Source organism: Pelodiscus sinensis, chromosome 21 (genome assembly GCF_052426305.1).
Source record: "Pelodiscus sinensis isolate ZL-2025 chromosome 21, ASM5242630v1, whole genome shotgun sequence".
Taxonomy (NCBI): Eukaryota; Metazoa; Chordata; order Testudines; family Trionychidae; genus Pelodiscus; species Pelodiscus sinensis.
Genome location: NC_143072.1, coordinates 2886385 through 2906919, shown reverse-complemented (window position 1 = coordinate 2906919; position 20535 = coordinate 2886385). Strand labels below are relative to the sequence as shown.

Genomic DNA, 20535 nt, shown 5'->3' with positions numbered 1-20535 from the left:
TTTTGGGTTAATGCTATAAACTAGATGCATTTCCCTCCCTCCACAACCAGTAAACTTTCTAGCAGGCTGGCCAGCAGCCCAGCTCACCCCCAGCTGTGGCTCTGCATTTAAAGTGCATTAGGAGCTGGATGGGCAGGCAGCCCAGCTCTGTTCCAGTTTGCACTGGGTCCAGGAGCTCAGACCCATGCCCCCCAGACAGGGGCTGCTGCCTTTTTATCAGAGGCAGCAGTACAAGGTGACAAGCACCTGGTCCACAAGAGGAGCTGGTGTTTAAACGGGCTATCCTTGTGGACTAGCTCCCACCTGGCACCCTGCATTGCTGCTGCCCCTGCGGACTATAGAACAGTCGACTAACCAATAAGAATTCATGAGGTTACTGGACTATTCAATTAAACGATATTTAATGTCCCTAGTGCGGGGCAGCACATCCAGCAGCAAGGGGGAGGAGGTAATGCTTTGCTCTCTTCTCTCCTCCCACGAGTGCTGTGGCCACATTTGAGAAATTGTCCTAGTACAAGCTTAGTACTCAAGAGGGAAGAACCAAAAAACTTGAACAGAAGCAACACAACTAGAAGAACTTTAATAAATAACTTCTAAACCATCCCTGTGTTGTGGTACAAACACTTAAAAAAACAGGCTACAGCAAACTTAGTGTGCTAACTTTAAAAGTGTTGGGGATGTACCTTGTCACTTATGTATTTTTGAATACTGCTTTGCCTTCTTGTGACTCCCATCATGTAATGACTTGCACTAGTTAAGAATTTTGGAGGGGAGGAGAGAGAGAGAACTCGATAAGACAGGCATTCAGGAAGTTTACTCCTCTCTTGTAAAACAATGTAACATACTTTTTAGACCCAAGCTTCATAACGAAAGCCTGACAGTATAGGTCCTTTTACCCTTTCTCCTGCTGGCCTGTTACTGCACTTTGGAAACTAATGCTGCTTGCTTTAAGAAACTAGACTGGTTCTCTTGAAAACAGCTCCCATGTTGCCAAGCATGCTCATAGGAAACAGTGGCTGTTGAAATTGTAGCTGGCAGTAGTTTTACCAACAAAACAATAGGACATGCCTTCTAAAGAGGAGCCCTGCTTCTGCACGTGGGCAGTATACACCGATTGCTTGTACAAAGTAGCCATGCACAGAAGAACAGTACTAGCTTACGTTGCATATGGCCTAAAGACTAATGCAACAGACATACTGGATCAGCCCAAAAAATCCATCTAGTTCAGCATCCTGTCTTCTGATAGCAGCGAATGGCAGGTGCCCCACAGGGAATGAAAACAGGTCATGATCCAGAAGCTGGTGACAGAAGTTAGGGTCACTATTGAATTTTGCAAGTTAGAGGCTGGGCCTTTCCAAAGACCTGATTCCTGCCGTAAAGTTTTTACAATTTAATTAAAGAATTCAACAAGTAGAGGTAGTCAATAACAGGAAGGGAGGAGAGACTGCTGGATTATAGCAGTACAATCAGTTATATCAGCCACTTTCATTGTTCAATTAGAACAGGTGACTCATGGCTTATAAATACTATGGAAGTAGTGAGACATCTGGGTATTTGGAGAGAGTCGATAGGAGACAAGGACTTAGATGCACCCTTAGGCTATGTCTACATTACAAGATTTTTGCACAAAAACCAGCAGAGCAGCCACACCACAAGCACATTTTTGCACAAGAAAATTGACATGAGGGCTTTTGCCCATAGAGGTCTTAGTCTCTCCGTGAGGAGTAACTCCTTTTTGCGCTACAGCTCTTGTGCAAAAAGGCAGGTATGGACGGTCTGGAAGGGTTTTTGGCAAGAAACTCCTATCAGGGGGAAAAAGCACAGGTGCTCTGATGGCCATTCTGTGAATGGACATCAGAGCTTTCTTGCGCAAGAGCATCCATGCAATGTGGACGGGCTCTCATGCAGAAGCACATTGCTTTTGCAATGAGCTCTGAGGTCTGGACACATTTTTGTGCAATAACTGTTCCGCAAAAGTCGTCTTGCGCAAAAAGCCTCAGTATTTCCTGTAGTCAAAGAATAGTACAAACACTAGTTGAGGAAACAGATATTGCATCACCTAGTGTCCTGTGTTCATTTGACAAATGTAGCTTTTGGATAGTCAAACCATACGAGATACCAGATGACATAACTGTAGCAGGGGAGAAAAGCTTCAGTTACTAAGTCATTTCTCAGTGAGTTGGTGGCTCAGTGGGTGGTGTGTGCAGACTAGCGTGACAATGAGAGCAATGCTGTGATGGGAGTGAAGAGAGGGAGGCTATTCTGTGCTTCAGTAAGTGAAAATGGTTCTACAGTGGTGTACTAGCTCAGAGCTCCCTTCGCATGAAATATTACACGCGCCAGCACCATTCCCCACACGTGTCTATTTCTTGATTGCAGAAGAAAAATCCTTTTTTCTTGCCAGAATTAAGTGCCAATCCACCAAGTTGTAGAAAGATTTTCCGCTCTAACATGACTTTCCTTACCATGCTCCTTCCATTTCTCACGCATCCACTGCTTTTCCTGGCACTTCAGCATGGTGTTTAAATTTACTGAGGCATAATTATACAAACGGATTCCTGTTTCTGACTCAATACCAGAGAATCCACAGTGAAGCTCAAAAAATGCATCTCTCAAAACCAATATGGTTATTGACTCAATCCTTTAACACACACCAGTCAGCCAGTGGATGGCATCCCTTGTATTCCTGTAGGTTAGGATTGTCCAAGTCACCTCTGTCACTGTGCTCAGTAGAATCCAGTTGTCCAGAGGGAGGCCCAGTAGTTCTCACACACACACAGTGACTATCACTGGAACCAGGCTTGTACAGTTTCCTGGGTACTCCAATCCAGTCTCTCTTCACTCCCCCACTATGGATGAAAGAATATGATCAAATACACGCTAACAGCTAAACCAAACCACGTTCTTTCTTCTCGCCCAATAGATATGTATTTCACACCCGCAGCTGAGTGCAAGGCTCTCCTGAAGGGGACTGGGGCAACTACAAGTATGCTGTAACCTGAACTAAGGACTATTTTCAGAAGCCGGAATATGATCCAGTCTCTTCTCCAGACTAAACAAACCCATTTTTTCAATATTCCCTTATGTCATATTTTCTAGATATCTAATTTTTTTGTTGCTTTCCATGGAACTTTCTACAATATCTCCATATTAGGGATGTAAAAAGTTGTTAAAGTGTAACTGCTAAAAATCCTAGCGATTAACCCCTGCCTGTGGTGGGCCCTAGAGGGCTGGAGCAGTCCCCTACACAGGGCGGGTGGGGAGCTGCTCCAGACCCATCCAAGTTAACTGGTTAACCATTTACATCCCTAGTCCATATCTTTCCTGACTCCAGTTGTGGCTTTATAAGTGAGGAGTGAAGTGGAAGAATTACTTGTCATGTCTTGCTAATGACATTCCAGCTAACATGGGGTAAGCAAATAATATTTCATGGGGGGCCCACTCAAGAATTTGGAAGTGGTCAAGGGCCATACTCTTCCATGGTATTAATGGAGGAGGTGTGGGGTATGGGATGGAGGTTGGGTGCAGAAGGGAGCTCGAGGCAGAGGATTGGTGTGCAGGAGGGGGACAGGTGCAGGAGAGGATTCTGACCTGGAAGAGGAGTGCAGGGCTAGGAGGGAGTTGTGACTTGGGAGGGGCAGGGTTTGGTAGGGAGTATGGGTGCATGAGCAAGGATGCAGAGGTTTGGGTTACATGGGGCAGGGATGCAGGAGAAGGGACAGAGAGTGGGGAGGAAGGGAAGGGCTGGGGTGCCAGAGGCAGGCTGTAGCTGGGAGGCATTTAACTAGACGGCACCTAGCCAGCAGGTCCCTCAGGCAGGCTCCCTGCCTTCCACCCATGCACGCCGCTCAGAGCGGAACACTGTGGGGGCCATGTGCTGCTCTGACTGCTGCGAGCCACGGGGGTGAGGGTACTTCATGTTTTGTCTGCCCTGCAAACATGCAGCTCCCATTGGCCAGTTTCCAACCAATGGGAGCTGTGATATTATGCTGGGATTGGGACGGTGTACAAACCCACTTCCTCCTCCCCCGGGTGGTGGTAGTGATGGGAGAAGCACATGGCCTCTGCAGCTTTGAGCCGCATGTAGGGGCAGGCCAGGCAGGGAGCCTGCCGGAGGCTCCTGAGCTGCGGGTCATATCTGATGGCTTGGTGGGCTGGATGTGGCTTGCAGGTCACAATTTGTCCACCCCTGAGCTAATACATCCCAGAATGATGTTTGCTTTTTTACAACACTGTTACATTGTTGATTCAGATTTAGTTTGCGTAGGAAGCAGTCCTGCAGAACTAGTCACTTCCCATTTTGTATTTTGCAATTGATTATTCATTCTTAAGTAGTAATTCGCATTTGTCCTTATCAAATGTCATCCCATTTAATTAAGACAGTTCTCCAGTTTGGCAAGATGATTTTGAATTCAGTCTTCCAAAATGCTTGCAACTCCTCTCAACTTAACTTTTAATCATACAAGCTATTCCACTGATATTTCACAGTATTTACATGCTTAAAATTAAGCCCATACTTAAATATCTTGTTGGACATGGGTGATAGTACAGCACTAGCACCAACTAAGATTGTTTGTTTTTTTAAATTTAAAAATCTAATGCTTAAGGTGGGCAAATTTCAGCCCACGGGTTGGATCCGGTCCACAGGGTTAGTCTCTGGCAGGCTCCCACCTCTGTTTACCTGCCCTTCTGCAGGTATCGGACGATCACAGCTCTTTTTGGCTGCAAATTGCCATTCATGACCAATGCAAGCGGCAGGAAGTGGCATTTTTTTCCGTGTCACTTCCCATCACTTGAATTGGCCATGAATGGTGATATGAGACCAATGAGAGCTGTGATCGTCTGATACCTACAGAAGTGCAGGTAAACAAAGTGGTGGTGGCCCACCAGGGACTAACCCTGGCAGGCTGCTGTATTTTTATTGCCCACCCCTGACTTAAGAGATACGCATACATTTCTGTAAAGGTACCTTTAGCCCTGGTATATATGGCAATGTTTGTTTCTCTATCAATTTTTATTAGAATGCAGTTAATGCTAGTGTATGTCTGCTAGACTTCAAAGGTATTTTATCAGACAGCTATTGTCTCCAACATTCATTATGTGGCTAGAACTGCTGGGAAATGGCAATCTTCATTTTGATCTAATGCTTCCATTGGATCCTTGGGACTGGTTTCATTTATTGGAATTGCTGCTCACGCACAGCTATCAATTCACCTACTCAGACTGCTATCTTTAGTTCAAAAGCCTTGACAGAACTGTAGTTAGCATAAACAGCATTTTACAAACTGTGCAGCAGTATTTTAAAATTAGCTTCTGTACTTGATGAGTTTATGGTCTCTGAAGATACCATTTCCCAGACTCTGTTAATGCTAATACAGAATTCCTACCCATTTTACTAAGCTAAGGCTTGCCAGAGCGAGCAAGTGCTAATAAGGATGTGACTTCCACAATGTTGCAGAAGGGCTTTGCTAAACAATTCTTGCAATGCACCTGAATGTCTGATTTAATTCCCTGAGATTGCAGATGATAGGTTGGACCATGCTGGGAGGGGTTGCAACTGCTTTGGAGGATAGGGTCATAATTCAAAATGATCTGAACAAACTGGAGAAATGGTGTGAGGTAAATAGGATGATATGTAATAAGGACAAATGCAAAACACTCCACTTAGACAGGAACAATCAGGTTTACACATATAGAATGGGAAGCGATTGTCTAGGAAGGAGTATGGCAGAAAGGGATCTAAGGGTCATAGTGGACGACAAGCTAAATATGAGTCAACAGTGTGATGCTGTAGCAAAAAAAAAAAGCAAACATGATTCTAGGAGACATTAATAGCAGTGTTGTGAGCAAGACATAAGAAGTCATTCTTCAGCTCCACTCTGTGCTGATTAGGCCTCAATTGGAGTACTGTGTCCAGTTCTGGGCACCACATTTCAAAAAAGATGGAGGAACTGGAGAAGGTTCAGAGAACAGCAACAAGAATGATTAAAGGTCTAGAGAACATGCCCAATTCTTTCAGTCTTCCTTCATAGGTCTTGTTTAGTTTGGAAAGAAGACTGAGAAGGGACATGATAGCGTTTTTCAGGTATCTAAAAGTGTGTCATGGGGTGGGGGTGGAAGAAATTGTTCTCCTTGGCCTCTGAGGATAGGACAAGAAGCAATGGGCTTAAACTGCAGCAAGGGAGGTTTAGGTTGGACATTAGGAAAAACTTCCTGTCAGGGTGGTTAAACAGAGGAATAAGTTGCCTAGAGAGACTGTGGAATCTCCATCTCTGGAGATATTTAAGAGCAGGTTAGATAGACGTCTATCAGGGATGGGTTAGATGGTACTAGGTCCTGCTGTGAGGGCAAGGGACTGGAATCGATGACCTCTCGAGGTCCCCTCCAGTTCCAGTGTTCTGTGATTCTATGAAAAAGCTTTGCTACCATTTAACACTGTATTATCTCAGCACCTCCTGGATGAGAGATCAGCAAAACTTTTTAGAACTAGGAATGGGAGAGTTAAGCTATTTCAGGCTTCCAGGAAAGAAGCTCAACCCTCTTCTCCCAGAGGTAGAGGCTCAGAACCACCCCCCCCCCCCCTTGGCTCAAAAAGCAGGAACTCTTCAGGTCCTACAGGAAGGGAGTATGTGGGGAGAATCCAAATAACCCCTTGACTCTTTTTGAGCATTTAGCATGAACCTGCAAAGAGAAAGGAGCTCTTAGCTCTGCTATAATTTACTTAGCTGTTGTATCTATCTAATGGGGATAGGAGGTTAAGTGGCTTAACCTCATCTACATCGATACACAACAATCATCCCTGCTGCGTGGCCTAAACATGTCAGAAACGATTTCTGCTAGATCTGTGCCAAAGCTGTCAGTGGTACCTAGACCAGCATACATAAAGTCGCAGATGAGAGAGGTCCAGAGCTTGTCTCTACAGAGTCTGACCACGCCAGCAGAAAGGCAATGTTTACCTTTGTTTAGAGCACCAGAATCTGCTGCCACTAGCTAAACTCCATTCAGAGTTACAGAGTGGGAACTTATTGTTTTGTCCCTTGAGTTTCAGCCCTTCTTCGATGACAGCATTAGCCTGTTCCAGAGCTTCTGTAGGTGCCCCATTTTCATCATAAAATCTTCCTACCAGTTTACCTTTTGATGGGACAAAAAAAGCCATAACATTTTTTAAAATGCCTCCATAAACCCTTGAAAAAGCATTATATTGTACATGAAAGTGCTGTTTTGGGCACTCTGAGCATATTTTAAAATTAAAAGAATTAAGTGTCCACAACTTAATGCCTTCTGATCAGGAATCAGAAAACATTTTTGCAAACATTAACAGTCATAATAGGTGTAATTCACTATTTCCATTTTTTCACGCACAAACATTAAATCATAATAGAAGCCAAGAGACTTGACACCAGTCCAATGTTAACAACCAGTCTAACCTCTAGACAACATTACAGGCAGTCCCCGGGTTACGTACAAGATAGGGACTGTAGGTTTGTTCTTAAGTTGAATCTGTATGTAAGTCGGAACTGGCGTCCAGCTTCAGCCGCTGCTGCAACTGACCAGCGGCTGACTACAGGAAGCTGGAGGCAGAGTTGCTCTGCCCTGGGCTTCCTGGAATCAGCCGCTGATCAGTTTCAACAGGCTGAATCTGGACGCCAGTTCCGACTTACATACAGATTCAACTTAAGAACCCCAGGCGTCCCCAAGTCAGTTGCTGCTGAAACTGATCAGCGGCTGATTCCAGGAAGCCCAGGGCAGAGCAACTCTGCCTCCGGCTTCCTGTAGTCAGCCGCTGGTCAGTTGCAGCAGCAGCTGAAGCTGGACGCCAGTTCCGACTAACATACAGATTCAACTTAAGAACAAACCTACAGTCCCTATCTTGTACGTAACCCGGGGACTGCCTGTAATGTTGTCTAGAGGTTAGACTGGTTGTTAACCAACCCAGCAGCACTCAAGCTGCTCTGCCCCAGGCGTCCTGATTCAGCCGCTGCTGAAACTGACCAGCAGCGGCTGAATCAGGACACCTGGGGCAGAGCAGCTGGGGTGCTGCCGGCTTGGTCCAGTAGCGCCGAGGAGCGGCACTGCGGGACCAACGGCAGTGCCCCAGCTGCTCTACCACAGGTGTCTGGAGAAAAGCCTGGTCTGCTGGGTGGGGTGGGGTGGGGTGGGGGGGAGGCGCACTAGCTGCACCCCCCCCCCCCACCAGCAGACCAGGGAGACGCGGGCGGCGTGCTCCGCGGCTTTGCTCCGCGTCTCCCTGGTCTGCTGCAGAGGGCTACCCCCCAGCAGACCAGGGAGACGCAGAGCAGCTTTTCTCGCCCCGGGGGACGCGGGTGGCAGGACCACGGCGCATCTGGGCGTCCCGCTGCTCCCGTCCTCCGGGGTGAGAAAAGCTCCGTTCGTAACTGCGGATCCGACATAAGTCGGATCCGCGTAACTCAGGGACTGCCTGTATACAGTCTTTTTTCACAATACTGATCCTGTAATGCCAAACACATTTTTATCAGACTACTCCTATTGTGATTTCATTACATTTGTGTAGCAGTAGAAAATAAAACTTACACTCCCCATTTAGTTCGCCTTTTGTTGGAATGCTCCCCAAACCCTGTATATGCTAATATACAGAGTAAAAATGATGTATATGTAATAGGGACGGAAAGGTTCAATGAATAAACTGGTAACCGTCACTGTTAATGGGCAAGGCTTACCAGTTAAGATTAACTGGTGGGACCTTGGATTCCCGCAAGCAGGAGCTGCTCTGGTGTTCCAGCTAAAGCAGCCTCTGTCTGTGGCAGGCCTGGCAGATTGGGAAATCAGAGCAGCCTCTGGTTATGGGCAGCAAGGGGGGAGGAGAAGAGGGATGTTCCAGCCCGGCGAGGGGGGAGGGGGCGGGACCAGTTAAACAACATGGGATTATACATCCCTAATACCTAATGGATTTTGGTTTCAATGGGACATTATTTCCAGAACACCAGAGATTTCAGATACTTTGAGAACATGAGTCACTATTGCTCAGTGTGAAAGATGAGCTGATCAGAAATAAAAGCTAGGTTTACAATCCTTCCGTGTGAAGGTTGGGTTACAGAAGTCAGTCTATATTTTTCAATTTTTAGCCAAATCTCAGAGTGCAGCTCTAGTTTATCTAAATAGAAAATCCAGTCATGTTGCTTAATTCCTTTACAGTCACTGATACAATTCATGGTTAAGGTCCATCAATATCTCTGGCTCAGGATAAATGGGTCCGATTTAAAAGCTGTTTACTGTGAGCAAACAATCCCATTGAAGTCAACAGGATTACCTGGATGAGTGTTTGTAAGATCTGAGGCATAAATATATCAATTTTTCTTCAACTCTCTCACCAATCTGTTCCTTACAAGCTTGTACCAATCACCAAAATTGGTAGACACTAAGCTACAAACAGATTTTTGGTACATCACACTTCTACTTTCTCTGGCATGTTACAGTTCAGGGATTAACCGTGTGGTGCAGCTTTTATCCATCTATCGGTATTCACTATTGCTATGGTGTGCATTACTGAGTTATCTGCTTGAAAGTGAATTTTTTGCAGCTTTGCATATGGTAGATCCAACTGTAACTTTGGTTACCTTGGAATAACAACAGTTATTAGACAACTGGCAGGCCCATTATTCTATTGCAAATATCCATCTAATGCTGCCATCAGATCCTTGGGACTGATTTGTAAGAATCTATTGCAATGATAGCCACTCCCAAAAGATCACTTGCTACAGCAATGATTCCCAAATGGTGTTCCGCGGAACCCTGGGGTTCCACAAAGTGAAAACAAATGTGCAGCGAGAAAATTCCATTACAATAACATATTTAAAAAAATAAATAATATTATTTGATTTTTGTTTTTAAATATGTGCAATTAAACTAAATGTTGATCTCATGACCATGTTTAGCATTTATTATTATCCTTCCTTAGTTGTGGTCTACTTTTTCAGCTCCATATCTTAGACTTATTAGGGGTTCTGCAAAGTTCCTTTGAGTTTAAAAGGGTTCCATAGCCAAATAAAAAATGGGAAAACACCCGGCTTCAGTATTGAGTGATGATAATAGAAACCCAACAAGGCTTCTGAGGATTAACCCATACGTGACTCTGCTAAGTTACCAAGCACGTACCCACAAAAAGGTAGTTCTTGCTGTAGAAAGAAAGCCAGTGTTGTACAGTCAACAGTTCTGAGGGCGATAATCCAGAAACATCATCCACCAGGCCAGCGCTGGTGAAATCTCCCGTCACAAAAGCCCTGGAGGCGTCCTTCCCTGGAAAGCAGACAAGATGAACATCCAGCTGGAGTATTACACACAGCGCAGGGAGGATCCGCGCTACAGTCCACAGCCCCCCCCCGTCAAAGAGACCAACCAGCCACCCCCCCCAGCTACAGGACCCCCCCAGCTACGGGACCCAGGGGTTTAAAGGCACTGGGGGGGGAGGGGGGCTGTTTTTCATGCCCACGTGAGGCGCAGCACAGAGCTAAGGGAGAGCCAACAGCGCCCAGAGGGGTGGGGGGGCACTGGCGGGGGGGGCTGTCGAGGGGTGGGGGGCACGGGCAGGAGGGGGCTGTCCCTGGGCGGGGGGAGGAGGGGGGATACCTGCGAAGGCGCTGTAGGCCGCGCCCGGCCCGTAGTGCTTGTGCCCCCGGCTCACGTCGAACACCTGCCCCAGCACCGCCAGGTAGAGGCCGGGGCCGCCCTGCGCTCCCGTGTGGCGCGCGAGCTCGGCGCGGCTCAGCAGCCGACCCCGCCCGGAGAAGAAGGGGAGCAGCCAGGGCGGGGGATCGAACCCGCGGCCCAGCAGCCAAGCGGCGGCCACGCCCAGCGCGGGAAGCAGGAGCCCCCCGAACCCCATGCGAGCCTGAGGGGGAAAGGCGACAGCCACCCGTAATCAAAATGGCGGGAATGCCATTTGGACCACGTGGTACAACGCTCCGCCCGCCCATTGGCCTCGCCCCGTTTCCTCAAGGGTGCGCTCAGCAGCCATTTTGCCCGCGGGCAATTCCTTCGGCCTTACTTTTTTTTACGACGCTTTTGTCGCTTTACGATGGCGCGGCAAAAAAAAAAAAAAAAAAGCGAGCAAGGCCGTGCTCCATAGAGGCGTGTTCTACTCACGACAGTTGAGTGCACGCATCAAATGACGCATCAAATGACGGCAGTGTGGCAACCACACCGCGTTCGCCCCCCGCGGACGGTGCTCGCTTTACGGCAATTTCGTAAAAACGCCGACCGGGAGACTCGTTTTGCGGCGCCGGCTGTCGCTTGGCGGCAGATGCCTCCCCGCCCTCCGGCGTTGACAGGTGTCCAGAAGCCGGGGGAGGCTGCTGACTAAGCCGGGTCGGGCGGAGGCGGCGGCTGCGCGAGGCCTGAGGCGGCTGCCGGTAGCCACCGCAGCAGCAAGCTCCTGGCCCATGGGGAACGTGGTGGGCCACAGCAGCGAGGAGGAGGAAGAGGGGGCCGAGGAGGAGATGGAGGGGACGGCGGCAGCGCCGCAGCCCGGGTCCGCCTGCCCGTCGGGGCCGGGCCCGCTCCCTCCGCTGCCCCTGGCCGCGGTGCTGCTGGAACAGGCCCGGCTGCGGGAGGCCGCGGCCCGGCTGCGGGAGGCCGCCCAGCCCGAGTCGCTGGTGTCCCGGCACCACAGCACCCTGGTGCGCTGGCTGGAGGAGCGGCTGGGCCGCGGCGAGGAGGCCGTCAGCCTGGAGCAGTTCTGCGAGGTGCTGGAGAGCCGCGCCTCGGGGCCGGCTGCCGGGGCCCGCAGCGAGAGCGAGGAGGTGAGGGGCGCGGGGGGGGTCCCCTCGGCGGGGAGGGGAGTCGAGGCTTGAAGAGCGCTGGTGCCGCGGTGGGGGCGGGCGTGCAGGGGGCCGGAGGTAACAGAGAGGTGCCAGGGAGCGGAGTGCGCGGGGGGAGGGCCCGGAGAGGCACAAGGTCGCATGGGAGAGTCATGGGAGGATTGGGGTTAATGAGGGAAACTAGGAAGTTGTGGCGTCACGAGGGTAGGAAGGGATTTTAGCTGAGTGAGTGTTTGGTACCTGGTGGGCGGGTGTGTGGGGGCGATTTGGGGAGGAGAAATCAAAGGAGACCTAGAGGAACAGGAATGAGAGAGGGCAGTGGAGGGCTTTGAAGGAGGGGTTATTTTAGGAACATTGGGGTGACTATAAGGGGCAAAAGGATTCGAGGGAATTCAAGGGGCTAAGGCTCATTGGAGGCATTTGGAGGTTATGGATTGTCTAGAGGAGTTAGGATGGGAGGGAACAAAAGTAGGGTTGCCAAGTGGCTGGTTTTGAACCGGACAGTCCAATATTTGAGCTTTCTGTTCGGGAAATGAGAAAATATAAATAAATCCGCATTTTCTAAATAAGATGTAATGCAGATTGTGATGTAATGTTAAGTGTATCTGGTATTTTTGTTGAAACCATCTGGCAACCCTAAACAAGAGGGGCATTGGGATAGGTATGTAAGCGACTAGTTTACTACCTGATAAGTCTAAGCTTATCAGGTAGTGGAGTCACTACTTGACTAGTTGCTCCCCCAACTACCTCTGTATTAGAGGCAGCAAGTGGCGGGCAGGAGCTGGTATAGAAGGAGATGGCTTAAAAGCCAGTTTCCTTTCACCCAGCATCGTCTCAGCAGGGAGAAGAGGCACAGCGGGGGGAAACAACAAAAGCGGGGGTTCAAGCAGTTCCCACTTGCACTAGGTCCCAGTTGTTGTACCTCTGCCATTTAAATGTAATAAGAGCCCTCTGGGCAGAGGCACAGCAGTTGGGGCCAGCACTCTCAAGGACTGTTTGAGTCCCTGCTAGCCCCAGGCTCTACACTGCACCTCTTGTCTTCTAAATGTAGTAAGAGCTGTGGGCTGCTATTACTACATTTAAAAGGCAGAGGTGCAGTGGGGATAGCAAGTGCCTCTCTCCTCCCCCCATCAACTAATTCCATCGACTACTCAATTAGCTGATTAATCAAAATTAACATCCCTACTGGGGATGTTAAATATCGGTTAATCGAATAGCCGATTAACCTCATGGATTCTTATCAGTTTCTTGGCCATTCTATAGTCTGCAGGGGAGCGGCTGGCTCCCAAAGACCCCCCTGCTACTCTGTGCTGCTGCTGTGGGATGCCAGGCAGAGCTGGACCACGAGGGAAGCCAGTTTAAAAAAACAGCTCCGCTCACTGACTGTCACTTCTGATACAGAGGCAGCAGCCCCTGTTCAGGGGAGGATCTGAGCTCTCGGACCCTGTGTGATCCGGAACTGAGCCAGGCTGCCTGCCTGCTTGGCTTCTAATACACTTTAAATAAAGAGCCACGACGGGGGTAGGTCCTGGACCTGGTGCAAGATGGGTCTGAGCCGTGATGCTGGCTAGCCTGCTTAAAAACATTTGCTGGTGGGTGGGAGGTAGGAAGGGGAAATGCAAGTAGTCTATAGGATTAACCTATAAGCATTTGCTTATTGGTTAAACGACTATACTATTACATCCCTAATCCCTAGGTTGAGAGTACTGGGGTGAGGGAGAAAAACCAGAGGAGCATATAAGGAACTATGGAATGTAGGGATTGGGAACTGTGACCTTTCTTCCTGATCTTGTCATGCTGTCTTTCCACACAAAATGATAGATGTCTTATCCCTTCTTCTCCTCTTTTTACCAGCATGCTTACCCAGGAACCAGTTAACTGGAGGGACAGGTGAGGGGGAGCAGACCCCCACCCACTGTGGCCTGTGCAGCATGACCTCGGCCGGCCAGAGCAGCCCCCCTGGAGCAGCTAGAGCAGTAGCAGCAGGACTCAGGCCCACGGTGGGCTGGCCTGACCCCAGCTGCAGGGTTTACTGGTTAAACGATTACAATTATATTGTTTAACTAGTTAATATTTTAAATGGATATTTACATTAGTGACCAGTGTAGTAGCAAAGGAGAGTCAATTTCCAGAGGAAGGGAGAAGTGGAGACATAGAGCTGTGCCCTGAGGGAAGGGGCAATGAATATGGAAGGAGCAGCAGAGAGGGAACAGTCCCTGGGGAGAAGATCCTGAGGGAGGGGAAGCTGAAGAAGGTTGGGGGACTAGGAGCAACTAGATGGGTATTAAGTATCAGAGGGGTAGCCATGTTAGTCTGAATCCGAAAAAGCATGGAGGAGTCCTGTGGTACCTTATAGACTAACCAAAGTGGTGTAGCATAAGCTTTTGTGGGCAAAGACTAGTAGATGCATGTAGTGGAAATTTCCAGTCGCAGGTATAAATATGCAGGCCAGAATCAGGCTAGAGATACCTGCGTCTGGAAATTTCCACTACATGCATCTGACGAAGTGGGTCTTTGCCCACGAAAGCTTATGCTACAACACTTTGGTTAGTCTCTAAGGTGCCACAGGACTCCTTGCTGCTCTTTCTTAGATGGGTATTATGATCCAATTGCCCTCACAGCAGTAGAGGACTCCCTCACCTCTCCCTTGGAAGAGACCAGGGACAGACCCCACTTTTTAAACTAACTACTATGTTCTCTGCCTTCCTCCCCATCTGTCCTACTTCAGGGCCTTGATCCTGCTGTGAGGAACTGTGTGGATGTAGAGGATTTATTTAACTCTGTTCCTCAGGGAATCACTTTTGTTGTCTGTATTGAAATAAATTACCAAAATAATTGAAAGTGGCATGATTATATTGTTTCAGAGGGGTAGCCAAGTTTGTCCGTAACAGGAAAAACTTCAAAAACAATAAATAGTCTGGTAGCACTTTAAAGCAGTGTTTCTTAAACTTTTTAAGATGGAGGAACACCAAATAATATTTTTTTTTTTTTGAGGAACATCAAGGACTCGTTGTTGAGGGGGGGAAAAAAAGAGGCCGGGGGAAAGTCATTGAGCAAAAAAATAAAAATAGGGTCTGGGGGAAAGTAATTGGGGGAGGAGGAAGGGGAAGTCACTTGTCTCCTTAAGGGTGGCCATTTTGAACTCTGTTGTTCTCCACGGCACACCTCCGATTGCCTTGCGGCACACCGGTGTGCCACGGAACACAGTTTAAGAAACACTGCTTTAAAGACTAACAAAACATGTAGATGATATCATGAGCTTTCATGGGTACAGCCCACATTTTCAGATGACCAGAGTGTTGGTTGTCCAGAACCAACAATAAATAAAGGAAGGATGTCGGGGGTGGGGAAAAGGAAGAAGGAAAAAATTGGAGGAGAGAGGTAGAAGCAAGAGGCAGTAGGTAGATAATTGTCGAAGGAAAGCTGAGCCAGTAAGTAACAGGAAAAACTGAAAATCAACAAACAGTCTATTAGCACCTATTAGTTTGCAATGTAAAGGAAGTGTACTAATGCTAGATTCTACATAGACATAACGAAGCATTGGCACCTTCATTGTTTGGTTGGTTGATAATGTCCCAGCTATCCAATATCACGATTTAAACCATTTGCATGAGAATTAAACTTGTGAATGAAACAGAGTTCCAAACCTTCTCTGTGTATTTGGCTTGTGGAATTGTTCTGTACTAAAACAGCAACTTGGAGATCCGTTCATGAGTGTCCAGAGTGGTTAAAGTGTTCACCAACAGGTTTCTGTATGTTCCCTTTTTGGATATCTGATTTGTGTCCATTAATTCTTTCCCGTAGGGATTGTCCAGTTTGTTCAATATATATTGCAGTGGGGCATTGCTGACGTTTGATGGCATAGGCCACATTACTGGTTGTGCAGTTAAATGAGCCTCTGATTTGGTAGCTGATATGGTTGGGTCCAGTGATTAATTTGCTTGTATAGATATGTGGGCAGAGTTGACACCGGGGCTGATTGCAGGGCTGGGTTCCTAGATGCTTATGATGTAGATGTGTAGCATGGTTACCAGAAAGAATTTGTTTCAGGTTGGGGGGTTGTCTATAAGCAAGAATAAGCCTTTTCCCCCAAGGTCTCTGAGAGTGAGGGGTCATTTTCCAAGATATAGATTGTGTATTATTTTGACAAAAAATGCAGAGTTTTGTAAAATATTTAATTTTGTTGCGGATTTTTTTTTTTGGGTGTGTGCAGAATTTCCCTTGTAGATATTTCCTAAGAGCAGCTGTGGAATTAATTTTACTAACTTTGATTAGTTTCATGACTGCTATTCAAAATTGGTAGTCTATCAGAAATCCTGTCAGTTTCACACTGCTGTTACAGATTGAGAGGCAATTGAGAGGCAATTATAGCAGGAGTTGGGACAACCTCAGAAACCTGAGGTTTGAAGAAAAGAATTCCCTCAGTGTTGAGGTCCTGAAGTGAGATTGAGGGGAAAGAGTGCTTTTTCATTTTAGCTGCCTGAAAGGGTGTAGAGAATTCACATTTATGAAACATTTGATAGTTGTACCCTGATATAAAAGATCAATTCCCTGGGCAAGTCAAGGGGCAACACTCTTAGGATTTCAGGACCCTCCTTCTCAACAGGTGGAATTGATTTGTTCTGAACTGTTTGTGTTTTTATTTCATTTGCTGAAGTCCAACCATTGTGTTTCCTGTTCTTTATCAGAACCAACAAAGTAGATTTTGTAATTGAAGATAGTAATACATTAAAATACTACTTACCAGGTTTCTATATTGGTTTACAGTGATCAAAACCAGTAAGCTGTATGGATTGATACGTTATCTCAGGTCCTCCGATCAGCCCCTTCCCTTTTCATGTTAGGGAAAACAATCAAATTCCAGGCACATACCGTTTTCCTGCCACACCCAAACACTGACCTTACTCTAAGTTAGGATAAGAGGAAGCTGCATACCAAATTTGGTGGTCCTAGCTGTTGCCATTTATTTCTCTCTCTCTCGCGAATGATAATATGGGTAGTGGTTAGATCTCTCCTGTACTACAGCAATGAACTGTTTTAAACACAATGGCATTGTATGAAGATGTTGTTGTATCTGTGTTAAACAAGCCCAAATAATCCAAAAGATTAGATTTCCAAGACAGCGTACATTGTTCAGAAGCTAATAGGAGAGAATGTGAGCTGGTTTCACTTTGTTGGTCAATAGAATCCTGATCAAGATAGACTAGAGTTTGATACATTGCTATGTACTAAACTATTTACCTTGGCATGATAAGGTAGGGGGGGGTGTGTGTGTGTGTGTGTGTGTGTGTGTGTGTGTGTGTGTGTGTGTGTGTGTGTGTGTGTGTGTGTGTGTGTGTGTGTGAGAGAGAGAGAACTAATGGGAAGTGAGAAGGTAAATGAAATCTGGAAAGTAGAGAGCAGTATTTATATTGTCTGTGACCATCTATTACGTTGTATATGCAGATATCACTTATTTTTGAAAATTGCACAATACTGAAAGCTTTGGAGGAATGAATTTTAGGAGAATTTACATATGCTTATAAGAATGGAGTCTTAAATACATTGACAATCAAGCCAAGTCCTGTTTTTTTGTGAGATGAAGGGGGCATCTCATTTACGTGCTTTCTTTCCTGAGCAAAGATGCTCAATTTATCTGAAAAGAACATTTCAAAGCAGTTTCCAACCACTAATTTTTAGTATTCAATATTAATCTTGTTTAAACGATTGACCGATATGCCTAGACTTACTGGTTAATAAAAATGACTGTGTAACATTCCACTTGCTACCTCTATATCGGAAGCAGCAAATGGAGCGGGGGAGGTGGAGCAGGCTTTTAAGTTGGCTCCCCACAAATGCCAGTTCCTGGGGAGCTGCCTGTCCCCACTTACTGTCTTTCACAGGCAGAAGCATGAGGAGCTGGTTTAAAAGCTGGCTCCCCACGAGCACTGGAGCCACCTGCCCCTCCCTGCTGCCTCTGTATCAGAGGTAGCAGCGTGGTGGTGGGGGGGGGAGGATACTGCGGAGTGGTCTCTGTCCTCAGCAGGTCAAGGCTCACCACCCACAGAGCTTGGGCCCCCACAGACAGGGCTGCTGCTACCCTGAGCTGCTGCCTCTGTCTCAGACGCAGCAACACGGGGTGGCATGGTACTACACGGGAGTGGGGCTGGCTGCCGACCCTGCCACCAGGGACCATTTTAGTAACCGTGTAACCAATAAAATTTGTTGCAGCTACATGAATACTAAAAAAATGTTATCTAACAACCCTATTAGGAAATGTTTAATCTTAATATTTCTATTAAGGAGTTCTATAGTTTTATAAGGTCAGACGGGAGATTGAGTCATGAGGGGACAGTGGATGCTTTTGCTCAAAAAACACAATCATGAATACTTGTAGAGGCCCATAATAGGCTCCATAATGCAGTTGTGCTACAGTTATGAACATGGAATAACAACCTTTTAAAAAATGGAATAATATTTTAAATTATTAAATATGCTTCTCTTATTGAAACACTTTTGTTCTCTATGGATCAGAAACATTACTCAGATAAGCAGCTCTGTGAATATTGTACATTGTTCTGTGTCACATATAGTTGGAAAAAATAACCCCAACTATACATATAATCACGGCTCGACAATTGGGGCAATCTACTCGCCCATGGCAAGTAGATTTTAGCCCGGCATGGCACCACAGCGCGATCAGCACATATGCAGCATGGTCTGCGCATGCGCAGTGTGCCAAACCACGCGACTGGCGAGCAGGGCTTGCTGTCGCTTGTCAAGCTCTGCATATAATATGATGGGGGCTAATTTAGCTACAACTAATCAGGAAAGAGATCTTGAAGTCATTGTGGATAGTTCTCTGAAAAAGTCCATTCTGTGTGCAGTGGCAGTCAAAAAAGCAAACAGGATGTCAGGAACCATTAAAAAAGGGATAGAGAATAAGACAAAGAATATCTTATTGCCCTTATATAAATCCATGGTACGCCCACATTTGAATACTGTGTACAGATGTGGTCTCATCTCAAAATAGATATACTGGCATTAGAAAAGGTTCAGAGAAGGGCAACTAAAATGATTAGGGGTTTGGAACAGGACCTGTATGAAGAGAGATTAAAGAGACTGGGACTTTTCAGCTTGGAAAACAGGAGAGACTAAGGGGGATATGATAGAGGTATATAAAATCATGAGTGGTGTGGAGAAAGTGAATAAGGAAAAGTTATTTACTTGTTCCCATAAAATAAGAACTAGGGGCCACCAAATGAAACTAATGAAACTAGAGGCACCAAATGAAACTAGGGGCAACAGGTTTAAAACAAATAAAAGGAAGTTCTTCACACAGCTCATAGTCAATCTGTGGAACTCCTTGCCCGAGGAGGTTGTGAAGGCTAGGACTATAACCGAGTTTAAAAGAGAACTAGATAAATTCATGGAGGTTAAGTCCATTAATGGCTATTAGCCAGTATGGGTAAGGAATGGTGTCCCTAGCCTCTGTTTGTCAGAGGGTGGAGATGGATGGCAGGAGAGAGATTGCTTGATCATTACTTGTTTGATTCACTCCCTCCGGGACACCTGGCATTGGTCATTGTCGGCAGACAGGATATTGGGCTGGATGGACCTTTGGTCTGACCCAGTATGACCATTCTTATGTTCTTGTGAACACAGGTTTTAAATTGTGGATTATTTTAGACTTTCTTTCATAGTAGGTGGAAATATATGTGCGTAGATCTGACCACAGGATATAAAATCATCACACCCAAGAAATATATTAGAAAATCTCTCTCTTTTTTTTTTTTTAATATATCCTAAGCCAACATTCCTCAATGTGGGCCGTGAGCCGCCTTTGGCAGATCTGCTAGTGGGCCTGTACTGCTTTGTTTAACTAAAGGGTCCATAGCTACAGAGCTTTGTGGCTCCCATTGGCTCTGGTTCACTGTTTCTAGCCAAGGAGAGCTGTGGGAAGCCACTGAGAGCCACAAAGCTCTGTAGCTATGGACCCTTTAGGTAAACAAAGCGGTGCAGGACAGCTAGTGGGTTTCTCAAAGTGGACCCATGGCCCATTTTGAGAAACTCTGCCCTAAGCAATTAGGTTTTTTCAAGAGCTATTAGTGTGTACTTAAATGATAGTCGACTATACATATTCTTACATGGGATTCTGGAAGCAGCAAATATCATTCCAAGCCTACTGTTGGGTGGAAGTGTCATGAAGTTCTTTCAGGGTGTATTTGATGGTTCATATTCAGGGCGTGCCCTGTTAACAGCATTCAAGCTGCTTGCTTCCAACTTTAATAAGGGTACATTATCTTAGGCTTTTCCTCCTGACCTTTGAGGTCATATTAAGACTACAGTGGTTTGATTTTGAACTGTACTTTGAACTCTTTGTTGTGACAACCCAAGTAATGTTTGATAAAGTTAATTCCCATTGAATTGTTCCACTCTGAAACAAAGATCTAAGTTTCTTGCTTTACTGTTACATGTAATGCCATAATTTTACTACCACTGAAACTGTGCTAGCAACAGTGTTCGAACATTGTTGCTAACATATTCTCAGCTGTAGGAAAAACCAGGAATCTCTGACACTCCATCTGAAATTGGTCTATGTGCCATACAGATGCTGTTATTTTTAAGGCATTATCAAAAGCTTTACCTTCTGGAGCCTTTGCCCATCCACGTGGTTTAATAGTTATTATTGAGGATGTTTAAAATGCAGTTATCAGGCTAGTTGATAGGACTGCTCTGCTGAGCAGTCTCGACTCATGCC

The 20535-nt window shown here is 46.4% G+C and overlaps 2 protein-coding genes across 2 annotated transcripts in view; one reads left to right on the top strand and one right to left on the bottom strand.

The window, feature by feature from the left end:
* Positions 1–560: 560 nt before the first annotated feature.
* Positions 561–11004, bottom strand: CYB5D2 (cytochrome b5 domain containing 2). Its single transcript, XM_075904373.2, has 4 exons — positions 10606–11004; positions 10135–10275; positions 6957–7131; positions 561–2849 (listed from the first exon to the last, which is right to left on the bottom strand). The coding sequence occupies exons 1-4, from the start codon at positions 10859–10861 to the stop codon at positions 2636–2638; spliced, it is 786 nt and encodes a 261-aa protein (XP_075760488.2). The 5' UTR covers positions 10862–11004; the 3' UTR covers positions 561–2635.
* A 216-nt stretch (positions 11005–11220) lies between these two features.
* Positions 11221–20535, top strand: part of ZZEF1 (zinc finger ZZ-type and EF-hand domain containing 1) — a 92561-nt gene continuing 83246 nt past the window's right edge. The window contains exon 1 of the mRNA XM_075904370.2: positions 11221–11777. Within this exon, the coding sequence (XP_075760485.2) occupies positions 11418–11777 (360 nt within the window). The 5' untranslated portion in view covers positions 11221–11417. The remainder of the gene's footprint in view (positions 11778–20535) is intronic.

Coding starts and splice junctions, on each gene's coding strand:
- CYB5D2 (XM_075904373.2), bottom strand. CDS start 10,861: ATGGGGTTCGGGGGGCTCCTGCTTCCCGCGCTGGGCGTGGCCGCCGCT. Junction 7,132..10,134: donor CAAGAACTACCTTTTTGTGG/GTACGTGCTTGG, acceptor TCCCATCAAAAG/GTAAACTGGTAGGAAGATTT. Junction 2,850..6,956: donor TTCTGGTGCTCTAAACAAAG/GTAAACATTGCC, acceptor TTTCATCCATAG/TGGGGGAGTGAAGAGAGACT.